Here is a 16,526-nt window from a genome sequence, read left to right on the forward strand (position 1 = left end):
CTACAACTGACAAAATCACTCCTGCACTCAAACTAGGCAAGAAAAATTTCTTAAGGAATATGTGCAGCTCTCTCTTCTGGTCCTGCATAGGGTGAAAAGAGTATTGCTGCCACCTTTCATCCAGAAAGATGGTGCCCCCCTTGGAAAAACTCACAGCCAACATTATGAAACGTTTAACACTACAAAGCACTGTGAAATTCAACATGATTTTTTCATAATATGCCAGCCAAACACCTCGAAGGTTTTTCTGAGCAGGCCAAATTTAAGATGCAAGAGCTTCAGTCTCATTTCTGAAATTCTGAGAGTTCAGTTTTGCCAGATTCAGTGTTCTGGCAAATCAGAAAACAGCAAAAAAGGTATTCACTGGCAACAGCTGACCTGTCAGTCACTCCAACAGTAAAAATACATGCAGGAAAATTTTAAGGATAGCAGATGAGACATTTCAACATTTTCAGTACTGACAGGTGCATACGTTGATATAACAACCAGTTTCCCTATACTGGAGTCACTCAGAGAAGAATATTGGTACTTCCTAAATCACCCTTTACAGGCGTTCACTTTAAGTAAGCAAACAGGAAAAAAGTTGCTAAAAGGACTTCCTCCTCGGATTTCTACATCAGTAAAAAACATTAAAGCAAGAGTTCAGTATTACTCACACAGATCAAGTCTTTCTCCCTAGACAGAAGCATGACCACAAAACTGCCATCTCAAGAGGAGTTTGAGAACTGGACAGCTTCTCAAGTTGCAGATCTCTTAAGACAGGTACTGAATCTGTATGTAAGTCTTTAGAGAGTTCAGCCTATATTCAGCTAGCAGAAACTCTGGATTTATCCTTAAAAACCAGGTATCTTATCCTACATTGAGCACAAATATTTAAAAGTGCTAAAAATAGTTTCATCACTACTTATATTAATATAACTTGAGGTTTTTGGTACTCTCCTGTTTTCTATAGAAATCTAATTCAGGGTAGAAGCTAAGACGGCAAACATTACAAACCATACAAAAATGCTTTCTCACAGGAATATTTCTTATAGGAGAAAAGGTGTTTCACAGCCAAATTTATTTCCTGCTGGGAAGAAATAATCATTTCAGAGAAAGTATGTCTAGTTTTATATTTGAATATAGCTTTAAAATTTACAGCATATCAATAAGAATCTACTGTTCATCTTTTCTTCTAATGCATATATACACACAGTAGTTGCTAGATGCTTTTTAAGTTTAATGTACCTGAACTTTTGTGGGGGAGGTTGAGGCATTCCTTTGTTGGCTTTTATATTTCTTTGTTTTACAAGATCCTTTCTAGTATATCTAAAATGACCTGAGTTGCACAAAGGATTCCAAGCTCATTTCAGACATCTTTCACTATTTCACTAATCTCCTCTCATATATATAAAATATATCCTCCATGATACAGCCTTTTTTATTACATTTTTCCTTATAACTTACTGAATACTATGACTCAGGTTTAAGACTTCTACCTGTCACTTCTAAGGTCCATTCCTGAAGTTGGATATATAATCTCATTTCATATCCCTTTTGCTTGTTTTTATACAAGTTACTCTATAATTTTGTATATAGGACTTTTTTTTTCTTGTGTTTATCCTAATTCTAACTATAAGAGCACTAATTTTTTCCAGTACCTTCATTACACCAACAGTGACAATTCATGGTCATTCAGATGTCTCATCCTTTTCAACTGAAAGAACACCCAGTATTTCTCGAGGAAAATAATAATGCAGTAAAGTCTTCCCACAGGAGTCCATTTGTTGTCACACAAAGTAGGCCACCGTTTAAAATTATCATTCTGTATTTTTTTTTCATTTTGCCTGTATATAAATACATATGCTTATTCACGTACAATCAAAAAAAAAAAAAAAAAAAAAAAAAAAAAAAAAAAAAAAAAAAAGAAACAAAACCACAAACAGTTTAACAGTGGAGTTGCAGCACAGGTGGACCACTGGTGCCACACTGAGAAAGCTAACCTCTTCCACAGAATTAATTCCTGCCATAAAGGTAATGGATCAGCTAAGCTGTGAACAGCTACTCAGAGGATTAATTAGCTCAAAGCTTTTCAGCTTAAAGGAAATCAGGCTAATTTATAGAGGTTAGAATGCTTTTAAAGTACCCTGCAATTCTATGCAGAATACAAGAGAGAAAATTAATAACAATTGTTCAATAACTCAGAGGCTTCCAGGGAAATTTCAGGCACACCATAACCACTGGCTTCATACTTGTTAGCAGTGAGTCTTCCAACTTTATAAAAAGCTGTTAATGCCTATGCTCACACTCACAACGCTGATTGAAGCAGCTAAATAAACCAGTTACTACAGTATAACCACATTAAGTGCGTGGCCATTCTGTGTATCAAAGACTGGCCTAGCCATTTGCCTGTGGGCTCTGTGGACACAGCTGTCACCTCCCACTGCCAGCGCTGCAGAGAGCCTCAGCACCAGCTACTCCATCATTTCCATAGTCAGACCATGTGCTGGGGGCTGTGCTGGATCTCCTCACCCTAACATTGGCCATACATGTGCATGAACCCTAAAAAAAGGCTGTTAAGGATACAGATACAAGCACCAAAATGTGCCAGAGCTAGGATTACCTGCATAGCCTGAGTTTCCCAACTTTCACACATACATCATGAGAGCCTGTAACTGCTTCTTCACAGGCTGCCTTTCCCATTCACAAAACCTGCCAATGCAGAGAAACCAGCAGGTTTCTGCATTATTCTAGGCCTCACAGAAATTGTAAAGTGCACAAGGCTAGGGCTGGCTGAAAGCCAGAGGACAAATACATAGTACTGTTGATTTAATTCTGCCTTAAAATATCAGACCCTGTTACTGCCCCAGACAACTCTTTAACCTGAAGATATGCAAGTGACTCAGAAAGAACATGACATTTCCCTAGTGTTTGACTTGCAGCAGTGGGAGGCAAGAGCTACAACCACAGTGGCATCTCTGCTCAGAAGGTAAAAATGGCAAAATATTTACTATGCAGATATACATTTATATCTCTTAAATCTAAACAGTTATAATTAGGTATCAAAACCCACTGAATATTGTAGAGTTTTATTTCTCATACACATCAACTCTCCTTAGAAATGAAGTTTTCATGTCAGAGGGTGGTCTCACAAAGGGAGGTTATTCATGCTTCTGAAGCACTTGGACAATAAAAAGTGCAGTAGAACAGTTCAGATTTTAAAAGAAATCATTTTGGGTTCAGAGGAGGTTTTGAGTACTATGCAGTACAGGTACACATGATAGACAGGAGGGAGCACTGAACAGAAACCATACATCTATCTTCAGGAAAGTAATATCAGCTTCCAGGTTTTGTGACTGAGGCTGGGCTTTCTAGAAGAGGTATAATCATATTGATGCTAAAATATATATGTAAATGGGTATGTACACATGTGCCATGCAATTTTAGTATTTTCTTAAATTTAAAGATCTTAATGATATAGATTTTTTGTGTCATAAATACAAAAGTTCTTAACTAGCCATTCTGCAAAGTTTTTCCAGCTTCATGAAAGGCATTTTGTATAAAATCAATGCCTTAACTATTAAATAAGAATTAACCATACAGATTTTGCATTTTCCCTCAAAAATAAGTGCAGATAGTAATGGAGACTTGTTACCCATGTGGGTGTACCTCACTTTCATCTTGCATCTATGCTGCAATTGCAACAACACTGAAATGTTGTGTTCAGAGTTTATCTACTTAGCCTCCATTTGCCATTTAGTCTGGTCCCTCTACTAGTACTGATCTTAATGTACTTGTAAGAAAAGTTAATGCAACCTCAAGAAAATTAAAGGTTCCATGGTCATCGCTAAACATCAGCAGCAAGACACTCACTTGCCTGATGCATCATGGGAAAAGAACAAATCTTCCCTTATGTGAAAGCTTGGTTAATAGCATAAGGGAAAGCTCAAATGCAGCTCATCAAGCCCATGACTGGAGATAGAGGTAGAAACTAGAAATAGATGGGCAAAAGCCAAGAGAAGCAGAGAGTGCATAGCCTTGATTCTTTGCCTCTCCACCAACACCAGTGCAACTGATGGAACATTAACACAATCCAAAAACAACCACTGGTCCAACAACCACAGCAACCCCTTCCTTTGAATTGTGATCTATTCTGTAATGCAAACAAGCAGGATCCTCCCAACAACAGTAAAAAAAAAAAAAAAATATTAACCCAGGCATATCAGATAAGAGGCCAAAAAGTATGAATATATGTCTGAAGAGGACATTGTCATATTAAAAAAATAGATAAAACACACATTGAATATTTAAGCATGATCAGTTTTAAGTAGTCTAGAAATACGGAATTAACTTAGGAAAGCCACATAAATATGTCTATGAGAAGAACTATTGCACTAATATTTCTCTGTTAGCATCTGATTTAGTCACTACTGATACAGATATTTACATCTAAGCATTACAGATACTAAAACTCATTTGGAGAGTGGTACATTCTTAAAGAAAATATTTCTAATTTTTTTTGCCACTTTCCATGCATAACAGCTAACTTCTTTTAAAAGCCACACCAAGCCATCTTCACACAATGAGATTTTTAGGACATCTTCAGCCCTGATCCATTCTTTTCCACTTTTTCATAGAAAATCTGATATGTCTGGGTTTTTTTCCAAATTGCTACTCAGTAGTTAGTTCTATTTCAAGATGTAATATTTCTGGTTTCATTTTAATTTATAATCAACATCAACTTTGTTAAAAAACACGATTACCGCAACTACGTTACAGAAAAAAATTCCTGTCTCTGAGCCTGAATTCTTTCCAGCAATGCCCATCATCATGGTAAATGCAAGACACAGCCCAAATATCTGGTGCTGAAGCTGAGCAGCCACCAGAGCAACCAGAGCTTGGTAAACAGCCATGTGGGATGATTACATGGCTACTGATGAACTTTTGCCTCAGGATACCTTTTAACGGGTTTCTAATTCTGGCTTCTTATCCCATAACATTCCACAGTATTTCGGTTGGGCTCCTTGCTCCATTTATATGACATTTGCTGCTTTAGAATTTATTCTTGTCTACTCCATTCACAAGTTCATTAGCCCTTATTCCTTGTAATCTTTCTTCCTAAGAAAGAGGTAATACTATGTTTTATCTCTTATGTGAAAATCACTGCCTAAGCATTAGAGTTACTCAATATTTTTTTTTTAATTATCCTTGTCAAGGAGTATAACAATTTCCACAACCCTGAGTATTTCAGAATGGAAAGATTCATTAGTTTGTTTACAAATGTCAAGTTTTATACTATGGTAATAATCTTGCTTTTTTTCTCACCTCAGTTTGGAATGCCTGAATCTGCTGTGGTTGTAGAAAAACTGTGCATGAATGGATCTCATTTCTTGGTAAGCAAATATTCCATAAGAGCTCTTACTCAGGTGTATTTCAGCATGAGGATTGTGCTCCTTACAGTGCCAGGAAATAACCTGAAATTTTCCTTCTTTATACACACTTCGTCAATTGCTCTGATTTTGCATTTTAGTGGGTTGATTTACACCTCTGACTCGAGGAATCCCCCTATACAAAAGAAATCCCAACCAGCCTTCCCCTGCTCCAAAGAAAGAGCAGATATAATCAGCCATCAGCACACAGGTGTGGCAGGGAACATCTCATGAAATACTGGGGGGCTGTGGGCTTGGTTAACAATGCAGATATTTTAAAACCATCATTTATGTAAAAGTCCTATAAAAAAACTTTCATGATTAAGAACATTAACCAGCACCGAATTGTACATGAATTTTATAGGAAAAGTTTAGAGAAACAACACCTGAAAAATCTGATAACATCCTTTCCTAACCTCTGTAGAATTTTTTGTATGAGTATGTTTAATTGAGTGCAACTAATTAGGAGAGATGACTAAAATAACTCCTTGAACTGCAGCAATTCCTCTACCAATAATTCCATTTGTGTAGCTATTGAAGTAAAAGTTCCTTAAACCCTACTTTAAAGGTAAAATTATTGTTATGGTGCATTTATGCACTGCAGAGATATTGTTTTCTTGGCAATTCATTGCTCAACAGAACTGTTTCCCGGGTGCATCAGGAGTTATACCTGCTGTTTGTGCTAACAAGAGCTTCAGTGCTGCAACATGATTCATGAGACTGCAGGTGCAGCATGGCCACAGAGTAAAACTGGTTTCACCAACAATTCATGCTAATGTAGTGGGGCTAACAAAGCTGTCAAATGCACACTGATTCCGCTCATCCATTATAAATTGGATCACTAAAGGAGCTGTAGTCTCCATCACAGGATGAGAGATAGTGAAGTTAAAGCTAAGGGTGGATGTGGTGGCTTCCTGTGGCTCTGCAAGTAAAGCTGTACAGCAGCAGTGGACTGAGAAGTAATTTCAGATGTTAGTGGCAGCCTATTCAAAACACAAGTGAAAAAACCAAGGAGAACAATGGATGACCTTTGGTGACAGTCTGAGATACAAAAGTAGCATGATTAAAAACAAAAGCATTTGCTAGTATGTTCTCCAAACGCCTTTAAAGATTATTTTGCACTGCAGAAAACATGGCATTATACATGCAATACAATGAGCAACATACATTTTTTTTATGTCATTATAGAAAAAATTAGACAGGTCTCACACACTGGTAGAAACTTTCCAATAAATTTTATATTTTCTTTCATTGAATTGTTCAGTAGCACTGTCAACATGATAAATCTGCATGGTTGAAACAGAATTAATTATGACAATGCTTAAAAAAATTCAAATACCTAGATTTTACTATCATTAATAGCCTTATTTGAGTAATTGTAAGATGATGTTCTCTCATGTATAAGCTAGCACATATATTAATTTAAAGTAATTAAATCAACAGACAATTTTTTATTCCTAGCTCCTAGCCCAATACACAAGAAATCTGCACTATGCCAGAAATTAAGTGTTCCTTATCTGCTGCAAGGTGTGTTTTAGAAAGCACAGCCTTAGCAGAGCTACCTTAGCAATATACAACAGAGTAACCAGATGTCAGACATTTCCACTCAGAAAATATGAGTCTCTTTCTACATGACTTGTACCTTGATTTCCTAACTGGATCTACTGTTCTGTGTATAGATGTTCAGAATTCAAAAATCCCCCAAATCCTGAAGCTGTTATGTGCCTGTTAACTGTCTTTTGCAAGAACCTGAGGGTTTGCACTTGAGTTTATCCTTCAGTTATAAGATGCATGTGATTTCCTTCTACTGTCTGCAAAGTCTAAACAGAAGCTTAGTATCACCTTTAGACATTAAGCTTCAAATCACAAGAGAAAAGCTGGCCATCAATCACTACACAGCAGTAAACCAAAAAAAACCTAAGCCCAAAACCCTTAAAACGAAACACTTGAACAACCCTGATGACACCTACTAAATGGAAGTGACAGGTTTACCTTTGCATAATAGTTTTTAAAAAGCAAATACAAGTTTGCTGCTGTGAGTGCAGAGACCCTGGGCACACGTGTAGATCTCACAATACATGTGCAGCATTCCCGTGTGTCTAGCAAATGTTAGATGAATATTTAGATACAGATCTGTTTTTGCTGAGAGATCTGTTAGGAATCACTGGAAAAGTGAAAATTCCCTCTGGCCTGAGAGATAAAGAAAGCAACACTGTGGTATCTGACATGAGAACACAGTGAGCTTCCCCCACTGCACATTCAGAGTTACTCCAAGTTACTGTTTTACCTTTGCACGGGCAAAGGCAAAGAAAAATTCTCTTCCATCCCAGCTGCAGAAGGCACATCTGAGTGCCTGTGCAGGCAGGGAGAGCAGACAAGGGGAGCTACCCCAACACCTACCTGTCCCATGCTTCACAATTCCCAGACAAGCCCTTCCTCACAGTGCACCTCCTCCAGCCTTCCCCAAAACCCTGCTATGGCACTGACACCCTAAGCACACACAGTACAGGTGTTCTGTGGCAGGGAGATGTGCCAAAATCCAGAGGGTGTGCCAGCCCACTTCTAGGCACCACTGGAGGGAAGCTTTCCTGGAAAGAAAGACCTGCAGCCAGCACACTGCACTTTTACTGAAGATATAAACACCAACCCACCACCAGATACGCCTTTATTTCCTGGTTGTCCAGGTCATGAGTGAGGACACACACATCATTTTAATTTTTCCAAAGAGGAATGTTGTCAAATGTTGGGGAAATGCTGCAGAAGGTAATTATCCTAAAGCCTGCTACTGAACCAACATGAAACAACTTAGGTAGCTGGCCTGCACAAAATCCTTCATGTCAAATGCAAACAGCATTTATTTCAAAGTGAATGAAACATTTACCAAAACGAATGTCTTTTTGAAGTTTAAAGGTTCAGAGTCATGCAGGCATTATGGCCACAAAATCTGTGTAAGTTGGTCATAACACCCTAAATCAATTAGACTGCCTTCAAAATAGAAATATTCAACATTTATATGGTCATTTCTTTGCCTTGGAGTGGCTAAAACCCAATAATTTTTATGGTAATACCATATTCTGTTTTATAAACATACTGAGCATCCAACTGAACTTTTATAGGAAACTAAATTACATGCATTTCATAAAAATTTAGAAGTAATAGCTCTCCCTTTACACTTCTGTAGAATGTAAAAACACAAACGGGTGGTATATTAGATCTGAAGTGTACCATGCAGTTTCATTTTTCATCAATAGTACCAGACTTGTGAGAGTTACTCAATATGCAGGTCACATCTGAGTGATGCTAATCTAGTCCTAATGTGCAAATCAGCATTAAGTCACAGCTGCACTGCACAGCTCTTCTTACATTCTCTCTTGCCTTTTAATATCTGAACTTGCTACACTGTACTCCTGCTTTTCAGTTCCCTCTGAGTGTAGGTTGCTTGTTTGATGTTTTTTTAAAATTCTGTTTTGAATCCTCAGTGACAGATTGAAAAAGGTATAAGAAACAGTGAAGTTTTACTTGAACTTCAGAACTGAAAATAGGAGCCTTTCTTATTGGATTTGTATATAGAAATTTACTAAAAGAAATCTAAACACATCAAAAATGGTCAGACATTTATTCTAAACCACTTTCAAGTATTTCTGCTTTTTCTTGCTCTTCCAAAGCATGTTCTGAATTGCATGGCTGGAATAGGGATTCCCTGGAGAAAGCCAGAGCCATTTTATTCACAAATCCTCTACTGGGGATTTTTGAATAATATTTAGAAAATGGAACCTGTGTCTTCCTGTGGGAGATTCCTGAGTCCCTGCCGGTGCAAAACACTGCCAGAGCTTGTCAGGTTCAACTCACCGAGCCTGTCCTTTGACATCCATTTCTGTCAGCATTGCTACTGAGAAAAACAGCTCTTGTCCAGAAAAAGCAACCCTCGTCTCACTTGGGTGCTCTCTCCCATCCCTGAAATGCAGAAGCAGCAGACAGGAAAGGACAGGAACCACATCTGCTTTCAATAGTGACCACAGCAACCAAACACACCACACCTTGAGCTCCTCTGCTGCTATTTGAAATCTGCAGAGACCCATCTTCCCCAGTTTCAGCTAAAAGAGTATTTCTCAATGATGGGAGTGATATTTTCACAGCATGGGATACAGGAATAGGTGGAAAGACATTAAAACTGGTTTCAGTGGCTTGGATATCTGCTTGGAAAATGGAAAAAAGATAACCAGCATGAGATTCTGTTCAGATTGATCTCAAATCCACCCCTGTATACTTAGTTTTACAAATAAAATTCAGAAATGCCTTAAGTTTTCAGAGAGGGGGAAAATTCTTTTCCAGGTCATATACAAACAAAAAAAATAAAATTAAAGGCTGACTAAGTACATTCTATATAAGCTAATTCTTCTGGGAAAGAGCCAAAAGGGTCTTGCAGTGTTTTCTCTGGGTGTCAAGCAAGCATAGAAAGCTTAGGTAAGGTCAGAGAAACATGGTCCCAGCTGCAGTTACTGTTGAGTCCTGCCCATGGGTTGGCTGTTGACACCTTAATGCCACAAGTGCCTATCCAGGGTTTAATAATATACTGCATAGCTCAGAAAGCCATACAACAAGCTTTTTCCAGTGGCACAAAATTTTAATATTAATGCTTTGGCATACACAATTGTTTTGGAAGTAGGAGTGATGTAGGCATTGTTTGTCCTGCCTTTGGCAAGCACACAAAGTTACCATGGCAAAAAAAAAGGATTGTTCACCACAGAAAATTGATGTTACAAAAATACACATCTTCATCTACAAAACTAAATTAGGCCATGTAATTGCATTAATTTAGTTGTATTTTTTACACAATTTTTATTCCTCTGACATTGCTGTCTCCTATTTATCTACCATCTGCCACCCTCCCCATCACCTTTCCCCTTTGCATTTCCCAGTGACTGAGCCCCTCTTCACCACTCCCGTTTAAACCTCCTTGCCTTCAGTGCCTTCCAACACCTAGTGCTTTGTTTCTCCTCCTCTTTTAGCCAGGGTCCTCCTTCCCTTTGCTCCTTAATTAAGTTCTATGGGTTGAAATTTCTCCTTCTGACATTCCTCATGGATTTACACTCCTTCAGGTTTTCCTCATTTCCATTCTTCACAGATGGAAAGGTTCCGTGTCAGAGGCAGCAGAAGCAGCTTAGATATCAAAAGTACTTTTTCAGAAACACCTTAATTTTCAGGTATTTCTATAGACCGTGTTCACTTTCTCAATGAAGAATGGATAGTAGTAGCACCTAAAGAGTTTGGGCTCTTTTGTACAAAGACAAGTGATCTTAGCACCTATCCCTTTAGCAAGTATTTTACAGACTTTGAAAAAAACAGTTAAAAATCAAGCTATTTAAAATGACAGTTTTCAGGGCAGGAAGAGACCGAAAATAGTTTCTTCTCCAGGGAGACAGACACAAAGAATTAAAAGAGGCGGCAGAAAACGTCACGGCGAGTAGAGAAGTGCAAGCTTTGGCCCCGAGCAGTTCCTGCAGGGATGCAGTGGGGCCTGAGCAAAGGGACAGGTAGGAACTGCTCCCTGGGTGGCCCTGAACATCCGCAGCTGTCAAGTCCAGAGGGCTTTGGTTCCCTTTCTTACTGCTTCTAACCAAAGAGGAAACTGTTTCTGAAAGCAGAATCAGTTACTTAGAGTCATTTCAGGAAGAAGACAATGGCAAGAGCATGTCTTAGAAAGGAGAGAAATGTTATTTGACTTACCACTTAACAAGAAGCAAAGAGTCACCTTAAAGAGACGTGGGCTAAAAGAAAGATATTTTACAGGTAAGCACCTCTGCTGCTTATCAATCATCTTCAGTCGGGTATAAAGTTCAAGGGTACTACACATTCATGCATCATCAGAGCATAAGGCAATTGCAAAGTAAAAGCAATATTTGCATATTTTTCCTTATTCTCAAAAAAAAAAAAAAAAAAAAAAAAAAAAGGCAAGCAAAGGAAATATGAAGCTGGATTGCTGAACATAAACATAATTTCTGGAATCTAGAGAACTGTGAAGATACACATCATTCTTGGCACACAACAACACAAGTGATTTTAGCTATCAAGTATTAGTTAAACATATATGAATATTAGCAAATAAAACACTCAAAAGAAATTATCAGACTGAGATACAAAGCCAATCATCATTGTCACTGGATTCCATGATTGTTAGTTTAGAAACTGAATTTTATGCAATCATTTTCCTGCCAAGTATTTTCAAAGATCTCAAAAGCAATATAATAAAACCATCTAATGTGATAACCCAGAAATGGAATCCTGCAGTAAAAAATCCTGAGCCTGTGCAAACGTATTTATTGCAGGAGTGGCCCCTTATTTTTTTTCTTTTCTGTGACAGAAGAGCATTCCTATTCATATTCCAAATGCTGCTTCCAGAAATTATTTGAACATAATATTTTTGTTGTTTTATGCAGTAGTTGCAAAGGATGCAAAGTGCTTGTCTGCTTTCCAGTCTTCAGGCTTCAGCACACAATTCAATCAAATTCCAAATGTCATGATAGTCATAATTACATTAAATATGGATCAAAGGAATATCTTTTGATGCAGAATTCTTTCTTCTTAAAGTTTGCTGATAATTTTAAATGTTAAGTTCTGTGTACCTTTCAAGTTCAGGGAACATGAAAAAGAACGTGAGAAGTTGTGGAAATTAAGCCAGTGTCATAGTTTCTAACGTGGACCTTGTAAGCCCTTCACTGAAAAATGGGAAAACTCCACAGAGCCTTGAGCTTTGTAATTTTTGATTTCCTCCCGATTCTGTTACAAAAGTGCACAACTCTTTTGAGAATCTGTGATTAGAAGAATTCTCATTTTGGTTGCTTTTGGACTCTTTCCTTCATGAAAGATCAGGAGATTTTACAGTGCATGTAAGTTGCTTCACAATACTAATGTCCATTAGTAACATTTGAACATTGAGCCAGAAACTATAATCACTCCCCCATTATTAAATACCAGCTGCTAACCATTTCAGAAATCTTCTAGCATGCCTAATCAGAATTTAGTCCTTCACATTATCTGTTTCCAATACAAAGATATAAAATCCTCATTCTCCAGTCTTTACTTCATCTATAAAGGGGTACATGAGGGGCACTGTGGTGCTCTTCACCTGAGAGATATTTCCACAGGCTTCTGGGAAAATACACTTTTCTGCTGTAAAGACTAAAGATAGCTGCATATTAGCAATTCTCATGGGAAAGCATGAACAAGTTAAAAATTGATGTTGTAGAGGAGGTTTTCCAAGAAAGGGACAACTATCAGGGCTCTGTTGGTTTGGAAAGGTGAATACATATGCAATTCCATGGAAAACAAGAAAATTCTGTGAGAACCAGACGATATAGCAGGGAGAAAGGACTCCTTGGGAATAGGCTGGAGAGAGTCTGGAATTCTAAGTTCTGTTTCTACTGAGTTCAGAAAGGGAGGGATTCATCAGCCTTCTAAGTAAAAACACAATTGCATTAAGTACAGTGCACTTTAGTCTTAGTTTGTATTGCAAATAGACAGAACCTGGAAAGGGCCAGTTATGTTATAAAAAAATTAACATTTTATTTGAGGCAGTGGGTGATGTTAGCGCCGAAATGAGATAAATTTCCAAAGAGATACATTTCAAGCTGCTATTCTTAATCAAATAACTAACTGGAGTCCTAAGTGCAGAAATGAAAGATAGAAGATGGCTAGAAATTATTGAAAAAAAAAATTAAAGGAACTTCTATTTCAAAAAATAAAGGCAGAGAAAGGAATACCCTTTTGTAGAAACCTGTCTGGATACTGCAACTACAAATCTACTAATTGTAAAGTGGCATGAATGAAAGCAGAACAAGTACACTGTTAACGCCACAGGACATCTACAGCGGCTTGAGGTGATGATTTATGCTGGTAGATTTTCACTTAGAAACACTTTTAGCCTAAGATTTAGCTATAACCCACAATAACCTGAGCACATTTTGCTAATGCTGACTGAGCTATTATGGCTGTACTAAAAAGCTTAAGGCACCTAAAATGAAAGTGCATGAAGTCTTCAATGCAAAGTTATAGAAACTAGAAGCATTGAGGAAGTTACCAAATGTCAGGGAGTTTCCCTTAGTAAAATGAAGCCATCCTGGGGGTTTTTTACAGGATGACATATGCTCTGAATAAGCATTATGCTAAGGGGAATGGGAAAAAGCAAACACAACAGGAACACCAAGCCCATAATGTAGTGAATGCTAAATCTTAGTGTAATACTGTCTTTAATTTAAAATGATCAGCAAATGGCTTGCATGACCTGTCAGTTATTGGCATATTGCTAAGAGAAAAAGCTTCCAGCCATTCCTAGAGTGGCTCAAAAGACATTATTAAATATTTATCAATCTTTCCATATCTAAAAACTCATGGAATTTGCCCACATTAAAAATAAAAACAAAACACACACAAATGCAATTGCAGAGATCTTTCATGAGTTTTCCCAGTGCCAACTTCGTGCATAAGTGCAGACTTTACCATTAGGGAATCTGGCTTGAAGTTTGGGTTGGACTGCTGGGAAACCACATCACACACTGGTGCTCAGGAAGAGGCATGTTGGAAAGAATTTAGAATTCCCAGAGGTCTTACAAAACCACTGCTTAGAAGAATAAGAATTTCAGTCATTTCATGTATTTTAGGTCCCCAGAACACTGAAGAATAAATTCTATCCAAAATTCACATTAGTGTGTCAAATGCAGAAAAATAGCTTCTATTTGTAGGGTATTTGATTTCCTCTAGGCACTCTTACCTGCAGCATTTGACTTCACATTAATAAGCAGATAGGCACAAAATTCCTACAAAAGATATTTTAATTTTTTTATTAATATTCTTTCAACCTGCTATAGATTTTTATTTTGTTTCTTTGCTTTTCTATTTATTTCTTCCAATGTTCCTGTGTAGCTGGTCTTTTTCACTGAACAGTTTAACTATTTTGTCCCCTGGTACTTGAATGCAATTTACACTTTTAAAAGGTGTTTTTATCTGCATCCATTGCAACTAAGTCCTTGAAAAGCATAAGACTGAGAATTAGTAAAACCTTACTAAATGCCCAGGGGTTGATTTCTCATGGTATGACCCTGATAGAGTAAAAACTTGATTTTCTATCAAACTTACTTAAATGTCCCATTAGACGTCTAGAACATCTAATCAGCATAATATGAGTAGGCAGGGTGCTTAACCATCTGAACATAGGATGAGGTACAAATTAATTGAACAAGTCACACAAGTTTTTGGTTAAAAAAAATACAGGCATTAGACTACAAACACATGTTATCTATTTATAGCTGATGATCTATTATACTCTCTTAGAATTTCTCAAGGCAAATGCTGACATTTGCCCTTGACCCCTAGCTTCCTGTGAAGGAGAAAATGCAACACTTCATTTGTGTTTTAGATTGTCTGGGTCCTGTAGTATATAAAAAGCAGATTAGAGAAATGTCTGTATGCACCAGCATCACATTGTAAGTGAAAGAGACTCTTCACTGGAACAAAAAAAACCAACCAACCTCAAAACCTCACTCTTTTACCTGAATGGTTTTGATTCAGACGGTTTCAGGGTATCTGAAATGCATCTGTACAAACACAGTGGTGAATTTTGAAGAGACAATTGGAAAAAAAAAAGGGCAAATAAATTCTGTAATAATATCATCCCCAAAGCCTGGGGTTTATTTGGTCATATATACACTTTCCAAACAGAAAGTCCTCTACTGAAAAAAATTCAGTATTTTTTAGAACTGTACCATGCATTATTTATGGTGTTATCATTTCTTCCTTTTCCCTGTCCAATTAAGTATTCTTGAACTTGACAGTGTAGAGCTGCATTTTCTATTGGGTCTTGAAGGACTTTTGTGACTGTGCTCATGAATAAATTCAGAAATATATAAAACTGAGGAACTCAGCAGTTAGGTCATAGAAGGTTTTTTTATGTTTTCATATGGTTTTCATCACAAAACAAACCACCATGTTAGTTCCAAATGCGAGAAATATCCATTTGGTCAGCACAGATAAAACTGGTATAATTTAATATTGGCAGACAATAGCTGAATTTCCCCAACATAACATGAGGTATGGCTGCAATATCAAGAGTTTCTATGATTGTACTTTTGTTGAGCTTCAGCTTGAAATAACCTCAACTGGCAAATTTCAATCAGCTGAAGTCAAATAGAGGCACTTTTGTCATGTTAAACAGCACCCAGATTCACTGACACTCTGCAAAAGCCTGGTTATCAGTCAGGTCAACAACCCTTCCAACACCCACCCTGTGATCCTGTGCACCTCACACACGTCTGAGTGAGCTGCAGATTCCCTCTCTCACACATGGATAATAGTGGGAAGTCATAGTCATTTTACAAATATATTAGAGTGGGAAATGCCAGGGTCTCTTGGCAAGTAATGCAATAGAAGGAAAAATGGAATTTGTTTTTCCTTATTTAAGTATTCTAGAAGACATCTGGTCATATTATGCAGGTATGTTATTTGGCTGGGTAGTCACAGTCACACGTAAAAAGCAGTAGAAAATAAAAAGTAAATTTTATTTTTACTTAGATTACTTAATGTTTGATTTTTTCTGGACTAAAAATACAACAATTCTGTTTAGGTTTACGTAGGATGTACACACCACTATTGGTTACTTCATAAATTTATAAGGACAGGTTTCTAGATTGATTTTGTTTTCTAAGTCTGCATGTCTGAAGTTTCAAACCTGTGCTTCCCTCCCCTCCAAGAAAAATAACTGAAGGTAAAATACAGATTTAGCAACAGCACCCATAACTGACATACAGAAATTCAAATGTTCTCTCTTTTTGTATTCTTTTCCTGTTTTACAAGTGTATATGCCCAATTGTAAGAATGGCTGTTGTGTGATAGGAACATCTATTATTGCCTCTTGACTTTCATAAATCATCAAATCATTTAGAGAGCAGCATATGTTTTTTACATTAGTGCTCAGTGTTCACACGATTCCTAGTTTGCTTCTGCATGTAACAACACTACATGACAGTCATTCTGCACTATAAAATTTTTTAAGCCTTGATTAAACCCTTTAAATATAAAAATGGAAATATTCACTCTAAGTTAAATTTCAGTATTAGTCAATGGTTT

At 37.2% G+C, this 16,526-nt stretch overlaps 1 protein-coding gene across 2 annotated transcripts in view; it reads left to right on the forward strand.

Moving 5' to 3' along the window:
* Positions 1 to 527: 527 nt before the first annotated feature.
* BLNK (B cell linker) overlaps positions 528 to 16,526 on the forward strand; it is an 88,544-nt gene continuing 72,545 nt past the window's right edge. The window contains exons 1-2 of one of the 2 annotated variants that reach the window (XM_066323792.1): positions 528 to 762; positions 5,310 to 5,372. In XM_066323792.1, coding sequence (XP_066179889.1) covers positions 688 to 762; positions 5,310 to 5,372 — 138 coding nt within the window. In that variant the 5' untranslated portion in view covers positions 528 to 687. The remainder of the gene's footprint in view (positions 763 to 5,309; positions 5,373 to 16,526) is intronic. The other variant, XM_066323793.1, reaches the window with a different exon arrangement.

The sequence above is a fragment of the Sylvia atricapilla genome, chromosome 8, assembly GCF_009819655.1.
Source record: "Sylvia atricapilla isolate bSylAtr1 chromosome 8, bSylAtr1.pri, whole genome shotgun sequence".
Classification (NCBI taxonomy): domain Eukaryota; kingdom Metazoa; phylum Chordata; class Aves; order Passeriformes; family Sylviidae; genus Sylvia; species Sylvia atricapilla.